Here is a 19,158-nt window from a genome sequence, read left to right as displayed (position 1 = left end):
TCATCATCATCATCCGAATTTTCCGGGTCGGGTAATTTATTCAAATCGACCCGTTCCAACGACCCGTTATTACCACTACTCTTACCACAATCCTCCTCGTAATCACCACCACCACCGCGGCTCGTTTCCGATTTAACAACCACCGTCGCACCAAGCGCATCAACCTGAGCACCAACCTCCGCCGCTTTTCTCCTTATATACGCCGCCGACATATCTCCTCCACCGTCACCACCACCGCCACCACCTATTCCTCCTCCTCCAGAAACAGTGAGTCCAGACAAAAGCTCCGGGAAATTAACACGAGCTGAAGGACCACGGAGGTAAAACACAGCGGTGTCGTAAGCTCTCGCCGCCGCTTCGGGTGTAGAATAAGAACCTAACCAGATCCTCGACCTCTTGTTCGGTTCACGTATCTCCGCAACCCATTTCCCCCATTTTCTCATCCTTATGCCTTTGTATGGTTTCAGATCTCTCTTCCTCGTCCCTATCCCCATCGTCGCCGCCGTAACCGTCGCCGTCACCGCCGCTCCCGTCTCCATTATTTTTAAAAATATATATATATATATATATATATACAGAGTTGTTTTACAGAATCATCGACCCGATCTGGTTTTTTTTTGGAGAAATCGGAACTGAAACGGTTACATAAGAGAAGAGATGAGTTTTTTTTTTTAAAAAAAGGAAGAAGAAGACAAAAGAATTGGGAATTCACCGACACTGTTTTTTTTTTTTTTTTTAAATTTTTGCGATTCTTTTTAATATTGCAAAGACACGGACACACAAACAAATCTCCTCCTCCTCCTCCCCACTCTTATTTATACTACAAAAAAAAAAATTTAATTTTATTTTATACTATTGCAAATTATTTATGTTTTTTTTTGCTGTTTGTTTGTTTGTTCTCTATTTGATAAGTTATTTTGTAAGTATTGTATACACACTTTTTATAAGGAACAATAATAAAGAAAAATGTTTTACCAAGATTTGTGCTATTTGATGTTATTTTTAGGACATCTACAACCCCCATTATATTTAGAGTCAAAACTATATTATAGAGCAATATTTGCTCAGATTGCTATTCTTACCTTTACTTTTTTACACTAACTTTTGCTTTATTATAAAGTTACTCTATTTTAGAGAAAAAAAATAGAGATATATATTAGAGATGGTCTTACTCAGATTATTTGATGAAATGTTTTGGTTCATGTAAACTACATATCACTATTGAGTGTCCATTATCAAGAGAAAATTACACTTATAAGATAATTTAGATTTTAATTATCAAATACCTTATGTGTTAGTATATTATCACCATAGATATTGTAATCTTATTTTATCTTCAATTTTTTTTGGTAACTTTAGTATTCTTTTTTTGTGATTAATATTTTTTATTTTCTTATTATCTTTTCGTTTTTTTTTTTAATTGTGTATTTTCGTTTCATATAGGTCTTATAATTAATGGTCCACAAGGACCACAACCATCTTTATAAGTTCCACTTACGTGAGTTCGAATCCAACTTACGTCGGTACTCCGAAGTGACATATGAGGAAATGGCTCTAAGCCAATCAAACTATATCAATAAAGAGACTAGAGATGATCATATTATTGATACTGTTTTTACCAAAAGACTGTAGTAACTAACTAGTAAACTAGTAAGCACAGGAAAATATGCAATCGTGCATTTCAAATTGTCCGTGAATATATAATGTGACCGACATTTTAATATGATTCACACCGAAAGGAAACAAAAGAAAAAAAATCGTATGATTTGGATTTACATGGCGGTAAAGTCACATGTAACCAGAGCATCTTTTATCATATAACACAAATTGTTTTCGAAAATATTTAACCAAATAAAAAATAAAATAGAAAAAAGTAGCAGAGTAAAACGTGGGATCTATCCTCGTCAAATTATAGAATCCTAGAGAGACTCCTATGAATTATGATCATGCTAATCACATAAACACATCAATAACCTTGAGAAGAAAAAAACACACATATTGATTACTCTTCGAGGCTTATGTCTCCCAACCCCAAGTATTATTTACTCCGATTTAAAATAATTATTTCACAGTAAACATTATTTGTAGCATGGAAAAACAAAAAAGTTGTAGCATGTATAGAGATATTCAAAATGCACAAAAAGTAATAATGAGAAAAACTAATTAAATTTCAAGAACTGGAGAGTGGAGACAGCAAAAGCTTTAGGGGGAGGGTTTGACTTTCGTAATCCAGCTTTTGTCTGTACTTATAGAAACCTAATCTGTAATATAATTAGAATGGTTTCTTTATACAATAGATTAGGGACCATATTTTATCATTAAGTGTATACAATCATGTTGTTTTATTGGGCGTTTGTACAAATATATTCAATAACGAAACTTTGCCACTTATTCAACATCACAGGCATGAGGCAGGCCATGTACTTTCATCTTTGTTATATAAATATATATGACAAAATGAAGTTCTTTTGTCCTTTTTTTTTTCTCATTTTTTCCTAGCTTTGTCATATTTTTTTTTCTTCTAACATCTTCATTATCCTAGGATTGCCTACCAATCATAATATACGCAATTATTTGTACTGATAGTTTGTCAAATTATTGTAGACTCAACTAGAAAAAAATTATCATTAAGCTTTTGGAAATGTGAGAAAACCCTTCACGAGTACTGGATTCTACAAAAGAAAAGTATACAAGCTTACTTACAAAATTACTAGCCAAGCAAATGGGCATTACAATGTTTAGAACAAAAAATTAGAAGAAACATAATGCCGATTAACTGTAGAATTTAGAAGAAAATTTTAGAAAGAAAACTTATATTTATTCTAACATACATGATGTATTTTATGATTGAGAATTTAGTAGAATCATGTATTTTATGATTGAGAATTTAGTAGACATTCTATAAGATTTTCAAATGGTGTGAAGAACTTTAAAAAATATCAAATATAATAGAACACATGTAATAAGCAAATTTGGAGTTAATATACATAACTAAATTTGTATAATTAAGCGTCTGTTCTTTATGTCCTCCTTTATTATTGTGGTGAGGACTAGCTGTGAACTAGTTGGCACATGAACATGGTGCCAATTACCAAAATTCAAACTTTATCTATTATTCCTTTTTAAAGAAAAAAAACCTAGAATCGAAGGGACCACTACATTATTGATTTTCACATCCTTTGTATGATGAATTGAGTTCATTACATTTTCGTATCATGTGTACTCGTGGGTCTATAAATTAGTGTTATACGTATTTAGAAACTTTCAAGGACAGTCGTTGGTTTCATTTAAAGTTTAAACTTTGAACTAAACAAAAAAAAAAACAAATATTGAATTTTGAGTCCATTGATTGATGAGTGAGTGTTTATCTTCTTTTCAGTTTGCATCCAAGAAGTCTCTTCCAAGTGTGAACGGAGCATCATCTTTGATCTTTCCAACGTTTTGCAATTTGCAATGACAAAACAAATTTACCATTCTCATAAAAACTGCATGAAAATATTTGGATTTTTCAAATGTTTTAATTTACATTAGGTTTAAGATATAAGGCTATGAAAGTTACATATTTTAGTATATGCTTTGAACAGCCGATCTATGGATTGCCGAATGATTGTTAGACTCTTTTTTTTCATTTTTAACTCAAATGTAACTTTTTTTTTTTGTCTCTTAAGAATCCAAAAATGAAAATTACTATGTTAAATTATTCATAATGAGTGTTACAATCCAACCATTTACTACTAATATTATTTAATTTAACTATATTTACCGTTTTCTAGCTATGTTTTATCTTTTCAACTGCCTAGGTTAACCCACCAATCCAACTTGTGTATCACATAAGAAAAACCAATGCCATGTTTGGTAGAAGAGTTTGTAGACAGCAATCAAGTCAAAATGGAAACAAGAAGAAAGTTAAATTTTATGTCAGTTTGATATAAATGTGAGCCGGTCGCAGTCGAAGTGCTCAAGTCAATGCGGGATGGGTTAAAAAGGTAAAGCGTACGACATTCACAGGTTGTTTGTTCCCTTATCGGGTCCTGATATTCATTAACATCCCAACCTTAAAACAAATTTTAGTTCATCTAGGTTATGAAAGACATGGTAATAAAGCATCAGATAAAACCACCACTCGCTTCAGAAAACACAAAATAGCTAGTGTTTAGTGTTTTTTTTTTAACTCACATATTTATTTTCTAATTTTTTTTTAGTTTGTTTCACAAAGATTGATTTTTTACGTTTTTATAATTTCTTTTAATTAATATTAATAAACAAAATCAATTTCAAAACGTAATGATTAAATAAAAACGCAATCTAGGTATAGTTAAACATTTATTGTTTTTAGTATATGTGAAAAAGTTGAAAACTCTAGAAGATCGTTCTTTTGGAAACGGAGGAAAAATATAAAGTTTGTCTTTTTAATTCTTTCGGAAAATATCAAATTTAAAGGTAAAAATCAAGAATGTGGTATAGGTTACAAATTGAGAGGTGTTATTTTCTTAGAAATTCCAAATATATTGTAGTCTGTAGATTGAGTCCTCTGCTTTCCGTGTCATAAATCTTGATTGACTAAATCCATGTCTTATGGACGAAAACTATTTAAAAAAAAAAAAACGTTATAAATAAATACATCTGTTATTCAAGCTATTATAGATGACTTAGACTTGGTAAAGTAGCATAGTCAACATTCAACAAACGTTTTTGTCATAAATCCGATAGACTTGGTAAATTAAAGTATGGTGAAAGGGTGAATACGTCTTACGATTGATGAACCTACAGTCTTTTTTTGGATGTATATTAATTACATGATATAAGAAAACGTCTAATACTAAATACTAATAGCACTAACTTTATTTCGTAATAATTATCATTTTAGAACATAATCTTTATTATTTTATTATTTTATCAACATAATCTTTCTTTCAAATATTTCATTTTTACCTACTAAAGAGACAACTTTAATTAGTATCGAACTTGCAGAAATATAGAACTATCAGTTGGGTGAAGTGTTCTTAATGCAGTGGCAGGAGATAAGTCCATTTGTAGAAGGCACATCACACCTGGGATCGAGTCTAGCTGCTACGAAATTTGGCTAATGGGCCGGTCAGTTGTGACCCAATAGTTGAAAAAAAAAAAAACTATCAATTGGGGATTGACTTAGTGGGCATCTGAGTAAAGCCCATGTATCTCTAGTAACCAAATAAACTATAAAACCTAAGCACAATCCTAACTTGTTAGATGCAGCAAAATGTTTCCATTTGGGTCAAAACTGAAACTATTAATCTAGGCTGGGCTTGATTTTGGTGTGGTTTGTACTTGATGTAGGATCAATAAATTTCCTCGAACTTGTCAATTTTGGGGCCTGATCCGTCTTTTATCAGAACACAATTTCTAACTCAACCTTCTCATAAAATTAGAAATTCTGAATGTATAAAGCAATGAGTGTCACTTAGTTTTTTTTATCACCTTTAAACTTTATATCAATTGCTTAATAGTAAAGTGATCAAATAAATTGAAACTTAACTTAATAACAATTTTAGCACAGGAATTAATATACATGTGACCCGAATAACTCTTATAAATTTGAGTTTGACAAAAGTATACAATTTACTTAACAAAGATTGAAAGGTAAAAATTAAAGAGAAGAAATGATATAGAACTTGGAAGAGACGAAGGGTCAAAACGAAAGACCTAAACGGGGAGACTAAAGTGGATCAAAAAGACACGTAAGTGTCTTAAAAGGTCCAAACTAGTAATTTGTTTTCGTCCTTCACAAAACTCCAACCAATTCACATGTTCGAACACATTAACACAGCGACAACTTCTCTTCTGCCACTTTCTTTTTCTCCTTATTTTCCTTTGGCAGATAAAAACAATAATAATAATCAACAGAAAATTCATTCTTGATCGAAAAATTAACACTCGGCCATCGAAAATTTTCCTTGTACGCGTGTAGACTAAATTATATTTCAAGTCAATATTAAAAAAAAAAATCACGATTTCTATGGATTTTATTTTATTACTTGATCTGAAAATTTTCTATGGATTTATATTCTATCTCTTATATCATACTCCCTCTGTTTCATATTAAGTGTCATTTTAGGCTGAATATTTTGTTACAAAATAAGTGTCATTTTGTATTTCCAATGTAGATGTTTGATAAATTTTCCAATTTTATCCCTACCAATTTAATGTATTGACCAATAGAAAAAAAAAAAATATATTTGTAAAAGGTAAAACAGAAAATTTAATGATTTTCTTAATCTGTGTGAAAAATACTAAAATGATACTTAATATGAAAGAGAGAGAGTATTAAATTACTCGAATTCCCATAGTTAATGTTAGTCAAACGTAAGTGGTGGAAGTTATCTCTTTTACCATTAGACCTAGACGACTTGGTTTTTATTAAAATTTTGTATCAAGATGAAAAAAAGAGATGATGTTGCATTGATAAAATTGCTGGAAAATCGTGTACATGAGAGTACATGTTAAAATATAGTTTGGAGTATCTGTTGAATTAACAATAGTTGCATAGATCTCTTAAGTCAAAGTATTAAGTCACTATTCTTCCATTATTGTGTTATGTATTATTGCTATCTTGATTTTGTTTAATGATGAGTACGTAAAGCTTTTTTCCCAACAAAAAAAAAAGAAAGAAAAATAGAGAAAGAAGTTAAAATAAGGAAAAGGTTGAAAAAGAAAGGAAACCACTTGTGGTCAAAATAAACACTGGTCAAACACGACAACTTTGGTCCCCAAATCTTTCTAATCCTTTGACCATTTCACATGTCCCATCTCTCCTTTACCTTACTTTTCAACTCGACCCCAAACTTTTCCTTTTATTTTCCTAATTGACATCAATTAACACTAAAAAATCAAAACAATAAAACTCTTCAAATTGCTAGTAGCATGAAAATAAAAATATATCACAATTTATAACTAACAAATACAATTTTAACATAAACTACAATTTGATATCTTTCCGCAAAAAGCTTTTGATTACATTATTTTCATTGTTCTCCATCGTTTGTTTTTTTTACTAATTAGAGATCTCTAAAATTCATAGTATAAAAGCCTTAATAACAAGTAAGATTTGGTCTTTTAAGACGATTCCAAAATAAGATCAGCTACAGCTGCTCCGGCAAGATCAGCGGCGGATAGAGAATGATTATGATCACCTTCGTAAGTAACGATTAACATCGACGAATCATCAGCTGCTCTCTCAACATGTTTACGTGCTGGACAACCTCTTACGCTACTGCACTTATAATATCCTCTGTTTTTTAAAAAAAAAATCAAGAAACAGAGCACAATACAAAATCAAAATCAAGAAACAGAACACAATACAAAAAACAAACTCCAGTTTTGATTGAAATATTAGTTTTACCTTGGATGTGGAGATCCTTTAATTGGTTTTTGTCCGTATTTTCTCCATGAGTAATCATCTGGAGGAACATCGGACATTTTAGCACTTATCGCCGGAACCCTAATCACTCTCCTCTGTTTTATCTTTCTGTAAAAACAGAGCAAAAAAAAAAAACACTATTTAGATCGAATCTAATACCAAATCTACGAACTTTATCTGATGGGTCGAATCTAAAAAAACAAATCTAATGAAAAGATTTTACCTTTTCTTGGAGCAGTGACAACGACCGGAGGAAGAAGCGGAAGCGCATTTTCCGGCGAGGAGATTCTCGGAATTACATTTTCTCTTTGAGTTTGGTTTGGAGAAAGAAGAGACAGTCGTGGAGAGGCTTTGAGTTTGACTCCTAAACGGCGCCGTCTCGGAGGGACGATGATTGTGTTCTGATTCCGTTGTTACAGATGAGAGAGATGAGAAGTCAATCGTTTTGATCGATGACGTAAACGAACCTTTACGTATCATCATCTGTTGCGGCGGTGGAGGCGGAGGAGGAAGAGGAGGAGAATGAAACGGTGTTGTTTTAGGTTCTTCCTGATTCATAACCTGAACTGGAGCGCGTCTAAACCTGGCGTGACCGGTTCGAGTTCGATCTAAAAGAGATATGACTCTTTTAAACTTCGAAACCGCCGCGTCTGCCGTCGTGTTACGAGCTGATTCGAGATCGGCTGTGGCGGAAGAAGAAGATGGTTGGTCGGAGTTTAAGCTGTCACGAGACATTAAACCAATGAAATTTTCCATGCTTTTGAGTCCTGAAGCTGCTGCTTCTTGAACGGCGAAGCTATCAGCTCCGACGCCGGAGATGTAATTCCGAGTCATGAGCTCCACAGCCATATAATCTCTTCTCTCTCTCAACAAGAAGCAGAAGAAGAAGAAGAAGAGAAGAGAGAGAGTTGTGTGGACTTTTTTTGGGATTTGAGAAGACTAAGTCATATAATAAAAGTTAATAGAGTATTTAAGTGTACAGAGGGGGTGATGTATTTTGTATGGTAGGTGACTGACTAAATGTGTCACGTTAGACTTTTCTTTTATGTTCATAAATAGTCTCTTTTCAACTGTTCAAATTTTCTTGTTGTTAAGAGTCAACTTTTCTATTTTTGTTAGATCAGAAAAGTCAAACCTTGAACAAAAACAATTAAAGAGGGGGGTGGAGTTCAACTATTATGCATGTGTTTGTTACAAACTTAGAATAGTAAGGGGATGATGATATACTAAATATACACAATTCATAATTTCATACAGTTTCATCTTTCTTTGTAGCAGTTAAAGCTAAGTACTTAATTATTTAGAAATTAAAATTTGATCATTTTTTTAGTTATCATTCTATAATTAAATTTGTGTTTTATAGTAGTTGTTGTTTTATATATTTTTAATGTAAATTTTTGATAAATTTTCCAATTTTGTCATGATAAATTAAAAAATTAGAAAATCTATGAATGAAGAGTAAGAATTTTTTTTACATTTTCTTAATTTGTTTGCAAAAACCTTAAACGACAATTAAATTGAATTGGAAGAAATATTATTTTACATGTTTATCATTTGCATATTGTTATTCTAGTAACCAAAATGTTAGATAAACTTAGCTTCACGAATCTAATCACAATTGGTGAAATTGTTTTAGTTTTAAGTATAAGTTTACTGTTTTCTTGTGCAAAGGATTTATAGTATTTATAAACTCAAGATATAAACAGAATATGTAATCTAGCAGTTGATTGAGAGGAGCATGGAGACACACTTTCGTCGTCAGCCGTATGATCCGGTTTAGAAATTTGGTTGAATCACCTGCTAAACTTGGTGGAGTTGACTTTTCGCCACCCTTTTTTGTTGTTTTATTCATCACCTTTTTTTGGGGTCTTATTTACGTCTATTTTTATTTGCTTCTTCTTCACTAATGGTGCTTTAGGTTTGTTGTTGTAGAAAACACTTTAATAAATCAGAAACACTACGCTACTTATCAAATTCTATGATGATAATGATATCATCTTAGCGCGGTTTCTGATTAGTTTTTGTTTTTCATTCTTCTAGACAATAGTAGCTTTTAAACATATGTTTTTGTTGTAATATATTAAACTCAACCCAATTTAATTGTTTGATTTAGACCTTAGATTAGTTTATTACATCTCTGACGTCTGAACACAATGCCTTATATATAAATATGCAGCTCGATCGTTCTACTTCGTTGAATAAAAACTCAAGTGAGAAAATGGCCTTTTTCATTTGATTATGCTGAAACATTGTAGAACTGAGACCAGATTAAGTTAAGCTATAGCATTTACAATATTCACTTAAACTAACTACATTTATATAGATCACTAACTAAATCATTCTTCTCAGTTAAGAGATGACTTTTTTTTTTTTTTTGATAACTTAGGAGTGATCCTAAAAGCTTATTAGGCCCAAAGACTAATCTCCTGGAGCCGGAGGAAACATATTAAATTTTGAACCCCAAGATACACACAAACACAGAGACAGACAGATATATATACACAACTAAAGGATCATAATACTTTCAAATTTCAATACATGATAATTCCCTAAAATTTGAATGGGTTGCAAGTATTTATGATATCCAAGTTTTTTGCGAATAAAATTTCTCCGGATGTTGATTTTTATTTTATTTATTTTATTTTGTATTTTTTGATTCTGAGGTTTTAAATGCGGTCAGTTTATCATCATTTTATTTTATTTTATAAATTATGGTTTTATATTCACACGAACAAGTTATTTGTACATGAACACATTGTTCTACAAATAACTCTACAACAACCAAAATTCCTATAAAATTTACTAATTACGATAGATTATATTATGATGAATAGTGTTACTTACTCGTATAGTTATGATCATAAACTGTTTTACTAGGGTAAAGAGGTTTAGTATATTTGTCTCTATTAGGGGGAGGTATTGGTTTGAGATTTTAAGAGAATTTTAATGACTTCAAATAAAATCATAGAAAGTATAAAATTGAGGATTCTAAGTGATTGTTTAGAAAGTTGTTTAAAATCTTGCTGATTTTTTTTCCTAATCTTGTAAAATCACTCATAAAATCTTGTAAAATCTTTTTCAAAAAATATTGCACAATATTCTTTTGATTCAACGCTTCTGTGAAAGAAAAAAAAATCTCTTGCTTATCATCTTCTATAAAATCATCTTTATTCAACGCCTGTTGACATTATCGGTTGTTCTGGTTTTATCAAAAAAATGACATACTCGATCTCCAAGTTATAGGTACAAGAGTTTCTCATCTTGTTACGGAAGTGATGATACAAAATTTTATACAAAAAAGGATGTCATGATCTAATATACTCAGAGTGTGACGTAAACAAACATGCACACACACATAGAGAAGAAAGAGAGATAAAGAAAGAAGAGAGAGAGGGTCGAAGTGAAAGTTGAGAGAATGAGGAGGAGTTTCCGCTGGGTTTCTCATCATCGGACGATGGTGGAAGGTCACCGTATAATCCACTAAGCACTTTTTTCGTCGGACAGTGGTGGAAGGTCACCGCTGGATCTTCGGTTCTTCTTCTCTGCTTCCCAAAAAGTCATGAACTATGATTCTCAAATCTCTCTATTTGATGAGAGAGTTTTCATGACTTTTTTTATGAAGAAAGTGATATAAAATCTTAAACCAATAACATATTATTTGAATTCATTAACAATCCAAGATTCTTTTGTTTTATTTGAATAACATAAAACTTTTAATGACTTTATAGAACTCTTAATCCAATAACAATAGATTTATCAAGATTTTAGATTACTTTTTATAAATCCACAACTAATAACACAAAATTTTAAAAGAGTTTTAAAAAGTCTTGATTGAATAACAACATATTCTACATAACTTTTAAAGTCATTAAAATTCTTTTAAAATCTCAAACCAATACCCCCTCTTAATCTACAATAAAACCTCTATAAATTAATAAGGTTGGGACCATGAAACCTATTAATTTATAGAGGTTTTAATTTATCGATAAATTAATAATTATTAATATATAGAGAGACTTTCCTAATTTAGTAAAAAAATAAAAAAAAATATTTAATTGTTATAACTAATATTTTTATAAAATCAATTACAAGGAAAATAACAATTATCATGTTTTAAAGATAGTACACAAAGGTTTCTATATAGTAAAAGTATTAAAAATAAACTCTAATAAAACTTAATGTATATATATACATATATTTAGATAATTTTATATAATTATTAATTTATATTATTGATGAGACTATATATTTATAAAGAATTTTCAATAAAATTATTATTTTATTATATTATCGAATTGTGTCTAAAATTACACTAATCCCGACTTTGCCCCGAAAAAATTTATTAATTTATAGAGGTTATTAATTTACCGAGTATTAATTTATGGAGGTTGTACTGTACAATAATTTCTTAGTTTATAACGCTTGTTAGGTTATATTGTCAAAAGAAACAAAAGAAGAACCCCTTGTTAGGTGTAGAATATTTCAACCTTTAGTTAACCAGATCACGACGACTAAGACATTCATACGATAAGATTGATTCAATAGATGTGACCAAGTTATATACATCTCAATATAAAACTTAAAATAGTCGAAGTAGCAGCTAAAGAAAAGAGAGAAAAACAAAAGTACACACAAAACTTGACTGAAGAGACACTCAAAGTCAAAGACGGAAAGCTGACGAAACCCCTTCGAACCCTTTTATTCCTCCCAGAAACGTGTTCCTAAAGTTCCTTCATAGATTATTCTTCTTAAACAGAATTCTAGGTACATTGATCATATATAATGAAAACATTACTTCATAACAAAACAGTTGCGTCCCGTCAAAATCGTGTTTTAAAGGAATTTAGATTCATATAGAAGAATCACAATGAAAACAAATGAGGATATATGTAGTTTTCAGGCTTTGAATGAGATAAAACCTAAACCGGGGCACATGACATAAATGTGCGTATTGTTTATGAACGCACCACCCATTTCATAATCCTTGTCTGAAGAGCCGTGTGAGAATAAAAACAGCTTTTGTTTCTATATATAAAAATGAAGTCTAAATTCGACAAAAAGATGGAGAAACATTTAGGTCCATATGTGTGTTTTATTTTCTTTTATACTATCCAATTGCGTTTAGATAGTGAGTCGCATTTAAGTTTCCTAAATGAGGGAACTTGATCTCTTAGTTGTTTATTTGTAGTTGAGTTTGTGTTTCCAAGCTTTGTAAGAACTGAATAGCTCCAAACTTCTTTCTATATAAACCCAAAACCATTCATAACCCATTCAAAATTAGAACCAGAACGAGACAAACATGTGATTTCTACTTCAAACAAATATACAGATGCCCTTTCCTCCAATTTGCTTCATTAGTCAAGCTTTGGGTCCACGGCTCCAGTCCTTAGGCGTTATGTACTTTATTAGAGTGATCTGGCCCATTATCAGATTTCCCGCCTCACTAAAAGATAGATCCGCTCTACATCAAATCATGGTTGCGGTTTCCCGTTTTGCGGGTTGATGATTTCGTAACTTTGTCTAGAGGTAGCTAATGAACTTATAAAAGATCTTAATGTATGATCTTAGCTAGTGGTGCTAATGCTAACTGGTCATAATTTGATACTTACCACCATTTGAAGGAAGCTGTCCAGATCTCAACTCTCAAACATCTGCTGTGAATGATACATATGTACTACTAAGCTAACTGTTTGATTATGTTCGTGAGACTCTGAGTTATGTAGTAGCATTCATATTCATCAAACATCGTATTTTATCATCAACCCGGAAATAAGAACTCACTGACTGTTTTGTCCAAAATAGTCTAAGCATATCTACCAGGACGCATCGCATAATATCGATAGAACTGCACAGAGATTTATCTACGTTTCAACCATGATGATTACAAAAAGTATAAAGTACAAAACATTATTATTCTCGTTGAAAGAGATGTAACAGATAAGATACATTGTTGTTCATCAGGTGAAACCAGTAAAAAATAGTCAGGATGATAAAAAAAAAAAAGCAAAATCTGCCTAGAGACACAGGCTACGAGAGTCTATCTCTCTACTTTCATCCCTAACAAAGATATTTGTAAGCGATCCAAAAGAAAACAAAAGACCGACCTTTTAAAACTGCTACTTTCTCTCTCAAAAGACTTGAAATTGCTGACCTGAACAGTTTTCCATTGATTCATTCACTGCTCTCTGTTGGAGCTGATTTCTTTCCATACTGCTGCAAGAAAAAACACAAACCGAGAACGAAGTTAGAAAACTATAACTACTCAACTTTTGTTCTGTGAATGACAATAATAACAGAAAACACATTTACCTTTTTCCCAAAAGAGAAAGGGACATATCTGTATTTGATCATATGTTGTATCTGTTTCCTCATCGTCAAGAAAAACAACATCACCCAGTAGAAAAGAAGTATTGGCCAGAACACAGGTACATCAAACACCTCGAAGAACGTCATCATAAACCCAATTGTGAATGCCCTTATGATCGATAACCTTCAAGGCCAAAAAACACACAACAACATTACACATCAAACAACAACGTCTACAAATGAATCATCAAACAATCCAAGTGACATCTTTATGCAACCTTCAACAAAACAACAATATCTACAAATGAATCAAATCCATACTTCATCATCCTTCTACAAAATTTGGTTCCAAACCTTACTGCAAACATAGTTTCTCTGCAGAATTGTATCTTACTATATTATTGAAGTTGATCTCCTCAACATCCTCTCATCTCATGTAAATTCTAAAGATTCAAGTCAAAACCTAATCTGCAATCAAACCAATAAGACTACACCCAACTTCTCTACTAAAACCCTAGATCAGATCTAACAATCAAAAGGAAACGAACCAGAATTTGAACTCAGGGAGACGGCGAACGAAAGGTCGATACTCATCGGATCTACGAGTAGGAAGAGTACCACCGGTGGTAAGAGAAGCCTCAGGATCTTCTTGAGGAGATAAGAAAGCAATGATGAGGTTCAAAAGGTAGATTCCGATGGCGTAAGTGATGATGTAGAAGCCTTCCACAAAGTAAACGCGGATAAAGTAGATCAATACGACGCAGAGACATACGATCCATCGATAGAGAACGTGAGGCACAGTTTTGTCGAGGAGATGTTGTTGCCGCTGCGTTACGGCGTGGATCAATCGATTCACTGCGTCGGCTGGTGATGATGACTCGCTCGATTGGAGATTTTCATCAGTGGTGGTTGTCGGTGCCGGAGGGATACCACTAACCGTGGTTGCGGAGTCCATCGGTGTGATTCTCTCTCTCTCTCTAACTGTGTCTGCGCCTCGGAAATTGCGACGGAGGAGACGGAGATTCGTAGATTCGGATTTGGGGATTTTTTTTTGTTTTGTTTTGGGGGTTCACATCAGATCCGGTTTACGAAAGGGTTACGGTTTTTTATTGGTAACTCTGTATCGTATCGGTATCGGTTTGGAATTTACCGATCTCGTTATAACCGATCAAACCGTATCTATTTTTGAATTGGCTGAAAATGAAATCATACCATCAATCTATTTTGTATCATCGATCTACGTATTTTGTATAACCAATCAAACCCTATATATTTTGGATTTAGGCATTTAGCTATAAAATTTAGTAGTTCAGAAATTGAATTCAATAAAATATGGCTCTAATAGGGAAGATACAAAATAGTATCAAAACTATACTCGTCTTGAGTTGACTGTAAAATCTGGTATTAGTTTAAAATTCGGTTCAGTTTTTCAGTTTAAAATTTTTTCGATTCACGAAATTATATCCAAAGTAAAAGATAATAATTTTTATGGTTTAATTATGTGTAGGTTTTGGTTCGAGTTCGAGTTTTTATTTTTTAATCATATACATGTATATACATATTTATAATAAAAAAATACACATTTACATGCTTTCATCACTATTCAAAATCTTTGTACAATCAAATGTTAGTAAAACTAATTTTATGCCAACTAAGAGTGGAGATGTGAACCGAATCAAAACTAAACCGAACCATCAAACCTAAACCAAACTATAATGTATGCAAAACCTGCTTGGTTAAACTTTTGGATATCTTGATCTCTTTATTTAATTAAATAAGCAACAGTTCAATCTAGTTATTCAATTAAATAAATAAGTTAATCAATATTGTTAATTTGATTACTTTTTTTTTTTTAATCTCAATTTCATTGACCAAACTGTCAAACTCACAAACCAAAACAACAACTGATTATGGTCAACTAATTTTATTTGTTTACCATATCTATCACATCTTATGATCATTTTAATTTTTTATACAATAGTTTTGAGTAGAACACAAAACTTACTTTAAAGATTCAAGAATTGGAAACCAATTTCAACACGAACCAAACAAAAATCCAAACTGAATACAAACCAAATCAAATACAAAACCCAACTAGAATAACTTGATTATATATCAACTAGATTTTTACTAAAACCAACCAAATCAACGAACCGAACCTAAAAGTAAACGAAATCATCATCAACCAAAATATACTAAGTTCTAACCACACTTCGTAGTATCCTACAAATCATATATAAAAAATAACCAAGAGGACAATCACAACAAGAAAGAACGACTTACATCATGTGTATATACTTCAGCCTTAGAGAGAGAGACTTACAAAGTTAGTATATGATTGTATATTTATTAATAGTGTCCGTAATGGTACGATGGAGACTTGGCCGACGAGCTAATAGGGAATCTTTCAAACACTACTAAAGCCTCTTTCATGGTCGGTCTCTTTTGTGGAACTTGTGATGCACAACTATAACCCAACTTGAAAAGGCCAAGTAAAAAGTCCTCTTTGCCTTCCAATTCGGAACGGATCGCCACATCAGTCATTATCAACGCCCGATTCCCATCTTCTACCGTCAGTCCATTTCCAAGCCCAACCTCGTCAACGGACACGATTTTACCTGTCAACAACTCAAGAAGAATCACTCCAAACCCAAACACATCCCATTTCGGGTTCGGTTTGAGATTGCGGAGCGACTCGGGCGCGCAATATGGCGATATAGGCCCAACAGAACTAGGACTTGGGCTCGGTGTTGGCCCCATGGATCCGAACTCACGCGAGGATGCTGTCAATCGCTTGCTGCTGAAAATCCGAGATGACCCACTAGCTCGGTTATAGCTAGTATCTCCCGCGAGAAGCCTTTCGAGTCCAAAATCGCCAATCTTAGGCTCCAAATCATGCCCCAAAAGTATATTACTAGGCTTCAAGTTACCATGCACATGTTTCTTCTCGTGGAGGTAAGCAAGCCCACGAGCCAAACCTTTTGCAATCTTGAGCCGAGTCTCCCACGGTAAATGGCACGGAGACGATCCTCCTTTCCCTGTCCAATCACAAACACACATTCAGCAAATATGCACAAGATTGTACAAGTGACAAAAGGTTTGACCAAGCGTTTACTTTTATCAAAATATAGGTCTAACTACCACCAACTAATACGCATGGACTATAATGCTACCATGCTAGCGCCTTTATCATAAATGAGAGAGAAAGAGATGATGGTTGACTCACTGTAACGGGCGTTGACGAGGCTGCCGTTAGGGACAAAATCGTAAATAACCAATTTCTCGTCGGTGCCCCAATAGAAACCACGGAGACGCACCAGATTCGGGTGAACCAGTTTACCTATAGCTCGAATATGCGCCTCAAAGTCTTTAAACCGGCGTTGTTGACTCAAACCGTTCTCACCTAACCGACGAACCGCGAGAACCGTACCATCTTCAAGAACCGTTTTGTACATTATACTCGAACCGGTCGCTCCTAAAATGTAAGCAGAAGCCTTAAGCAAAGTTTCAACTTCAAGCTCTTTCTCTCCTCCATCGATGGTTACTAAAGTGCCTTTCTTGTTATCTCCAACCTCTCCTGACCGTTGATTCTCTTCGTCTTCTTCTTCGGTTTCATCGGTTTCTTGATTCTTACGGAGACATGACCATTTCCCGAATCTACTTGATTGTTCCGGTGATGAAGAAGATGTGGTTGTTGATGATGATGGTGATAACGAAGTTGTGTCTTTAGCTTCATGAGCTTCCAGACTTTGATTGTTGTTGTTCTTTTCCACGGTTTTGTTCTTCTTGTATTTGTAAACGTAGAAGAAGATGAGAGCTAGGATTCCGATTCCGGCGATGTCCCCGACTATGATTCCGATTATAACTCCTGGTCTTAAACCGGTTCGAGGATTTGAGTTTTTGTCCGGTTTGGTTTCTGAATTTGAACCGAATGTTTTCGGTATAGCTGCGAGTGCAGGCGTAGACGTCGGCGGAGAGGCGGAGCCGGAGACGGTGGCTGGAGAGGAAGGAATGGGACACGGGTTTCGGGTCGGAGCTCCGCATAAACCCGGGTTTCCGGAAAATGAATTTGATTTCTGGTTAAGGTAAACCGGAGAATCTGGGATTGAACCGGTTAAATTGTTGAAAGAGAAATCAACGGTGGCGTTTCGGGGGAAACCGTCACCGACGTTGGGAGGAATCTCGCCGGAGATTTGGTTATAAGAGACATTCAGGTACCGGAGATTGCCGCCGGAGAAATCAGGTGGAAGTGAACCGTTGATTAGATTCGAGGAAATGTCAAGAAACTGAACCGATCTCCATCCGCCGCCGGGAAACTCGCCAGAGAAGTAGTTGTTCTTTAAAGAAACCTCCGTTAAGCTTCCGAGAGATGGTAAATTAGCCGGTAGTTTTCCGGTGAAGATGTTATCGGAGAGATTTAACGTCTGGAGGTTGTGTAAATCTCCGATCGAAACAGGGATCTCGCCGGAGATCAAGTTGTTTGATAAATCAAGAAACCGGAGCTTACCGGCGGCGAAAAACTCAACCGGTAATGACCCATTGAGTGAATTGTTGGAAAGGTCGAGACTTTGAAGGTTTTGGAGGAAACCCAGATCGGAAGGAATCGTGCCGACGAGGTTAGAGTTTGGGAGTGATAAAGTCACGACTCTTGAATCGTTATTACACAACACACCTCGCCATGAACAAGGGTTGTCGTGGTCGTAGTTCCATGATTGTAGTAAAGAGAGAGGATCACGAAGAACAGAGTATTTGAAACTCATTAAGAGAACTCCATCAGAGTTTAAACCAGAGGAGACAAGAAACAGAGAAGAGAAGAAGAAGAAGAAGAAGATCGGTGTTTTCATGGCTTCCGATGAAGAAACCGCATCGCTAGAGAGAGAGAGAGAGTCAAGAGGTAGAAGAAGAGAGACTTAAAGAGAGATCAACTTAGAGAGAGTGTGAAGGGGGAAACAGCTCACGCGAGTCAAGACCAACCCTCTCTGTTCCTCCTGCTCTCTCTGCGACATATGCACCAGTTGTTATAAATACTATAATCAATATGCATTTTTTTGTGTGTTTTCTTTCTTTGTGTTGAAGTAATCAATGCATTTTTGCACTTCCAGTTTCCAGGGCTCATTAATCATTGAATATCACAAATTTATTTCTTTAAAATCAGGGTTCTTTTTTTTGTTTTTGGAGTATTATTTTTATAAAAAAAAATCCAAAAAAGAAGAAAATATACCATGATAGTTTAGTTTGGTTATACGTTATACACTTATACTATATTGTCAACGACGTCGATCACTCGAGTTCAAACCCAAATTTTCAAGTCTAATAAAATATCAAAAATATTATAAATAAAGTTCTATAACAAAATAAATAGTTGCATGTTGGGACCAATCTAGTGAAAATGGTCGCCTGAATCAACTTAATATATTTGTGGTCTTTTATGATTCGAAATCTTTAAAATGTTAGCT

General features: G+C 33.7%; 4 protein-coding genes across 5 annotated transcripts; all 4 read right to left on the bottom strand.

Moving 5' to 3' along the window:
- LOC104715917 (ethylene-responsive transcription factor ERF008-like) lies at positions 3-796 on the bottom strand (the record flags this gene model as incomplete). Its single annotated transcript, XM_010433282.2, has 1 exon — positions 3-796. A coding segment is annotated over exon 1 (537 nt), but the record flags the coding sequence as incomplete, so codon positions are not given.
- LOC104713776 (probable WRKY transcription factor 15) lies at positions 6,902-8,388 on the bottom strand. The gene is made up of 3 exons (XM_010430979.2): positions 7,620-8,388; positions 7,379-7,504; positions 6,902-7,267 (listed from the first exon to the last, which is right to left on the bottom strand). The coding sequence occupies exons 1-3, from the start codon at positions 8,243-8,245 to the stop codon at positions 7,093-7,095; spliced, it is 927 nt and encodes a 308-aa protein (XP_010429281.1). The 5' UTR covers positions 8,246-8,388; the 3' UTR covers positions 6,902-7,092.
- LOC104713775 (protein RER1C-like) lies at positions 13,253-14,775 on the bottom strand. 2 transcript variants are annotated; one of them, XM_010430977.2, is made up of 3 exons: positions 14,251-14,775; positions 13,706-13,886; positions 13,253-13,609 (listed from the first exon to the last, which is right to left on the bottom strand). In XM_010430977.2, exons 1-3 carry the CDS (start codon positions 14,655-14,657, stop codon positions 13,568-13,570), a joined length of 630 nt encoding a protein of 209 aa, XP_010429279.1. In that variant the 5' UTR covers positions 14,658-14,775; the 3' UTR covers positions 13,253-13,567. The 2 variants fall into 2 exon arrangements, with proteins under 2 accessions (XP_010429279.1, XP_010429280.1); XM_010430978.1 differs by having other exon boundaries at positions 13,253-13,606.
- LOC104713774 (probable LRR receptor-like serine/threonine-protein kinase At4g37250) lies at positions 15,863-18,804 on the bottom strand. Its single transcript, XM_010430976.1, has 2 exons — positions 16,929-18,804; positions 15,863-16,740 (listed from the first exon to the last, which is right to left on the bottom strand). Exons 1-2 carry the CDS (start codon positions 18,544-18,546, stop codon positions 16,052-16,054), a joined length of 2,307 nt encoding a protein of 768 aa, XP_010429278.1. The 5' UTR covers positions 18,547-18,804; the 3' UTR covers positions 15,863-16,051.

Source organism: Camelina sativa, chromosome 9 (genome assembly GCF_000633955.1).
Source record: "Camelina sativa cultivar DH55 chromosome 9, Cs, whole genome shotgun sequence".
Classification (NCBI taxonomy): domain Eukaryota; kingdom Viridiplantae; phylum Streptophyta; class Magnoliopsida; order Brassicales; family Brassicaceae; genus Camelina; species Camelina sativa.
The sequence above is the reverse complement of the archived record's forward strand: the minus strand, read 5'-3'. Positions and strand labels throughout refer to the sequence as shown.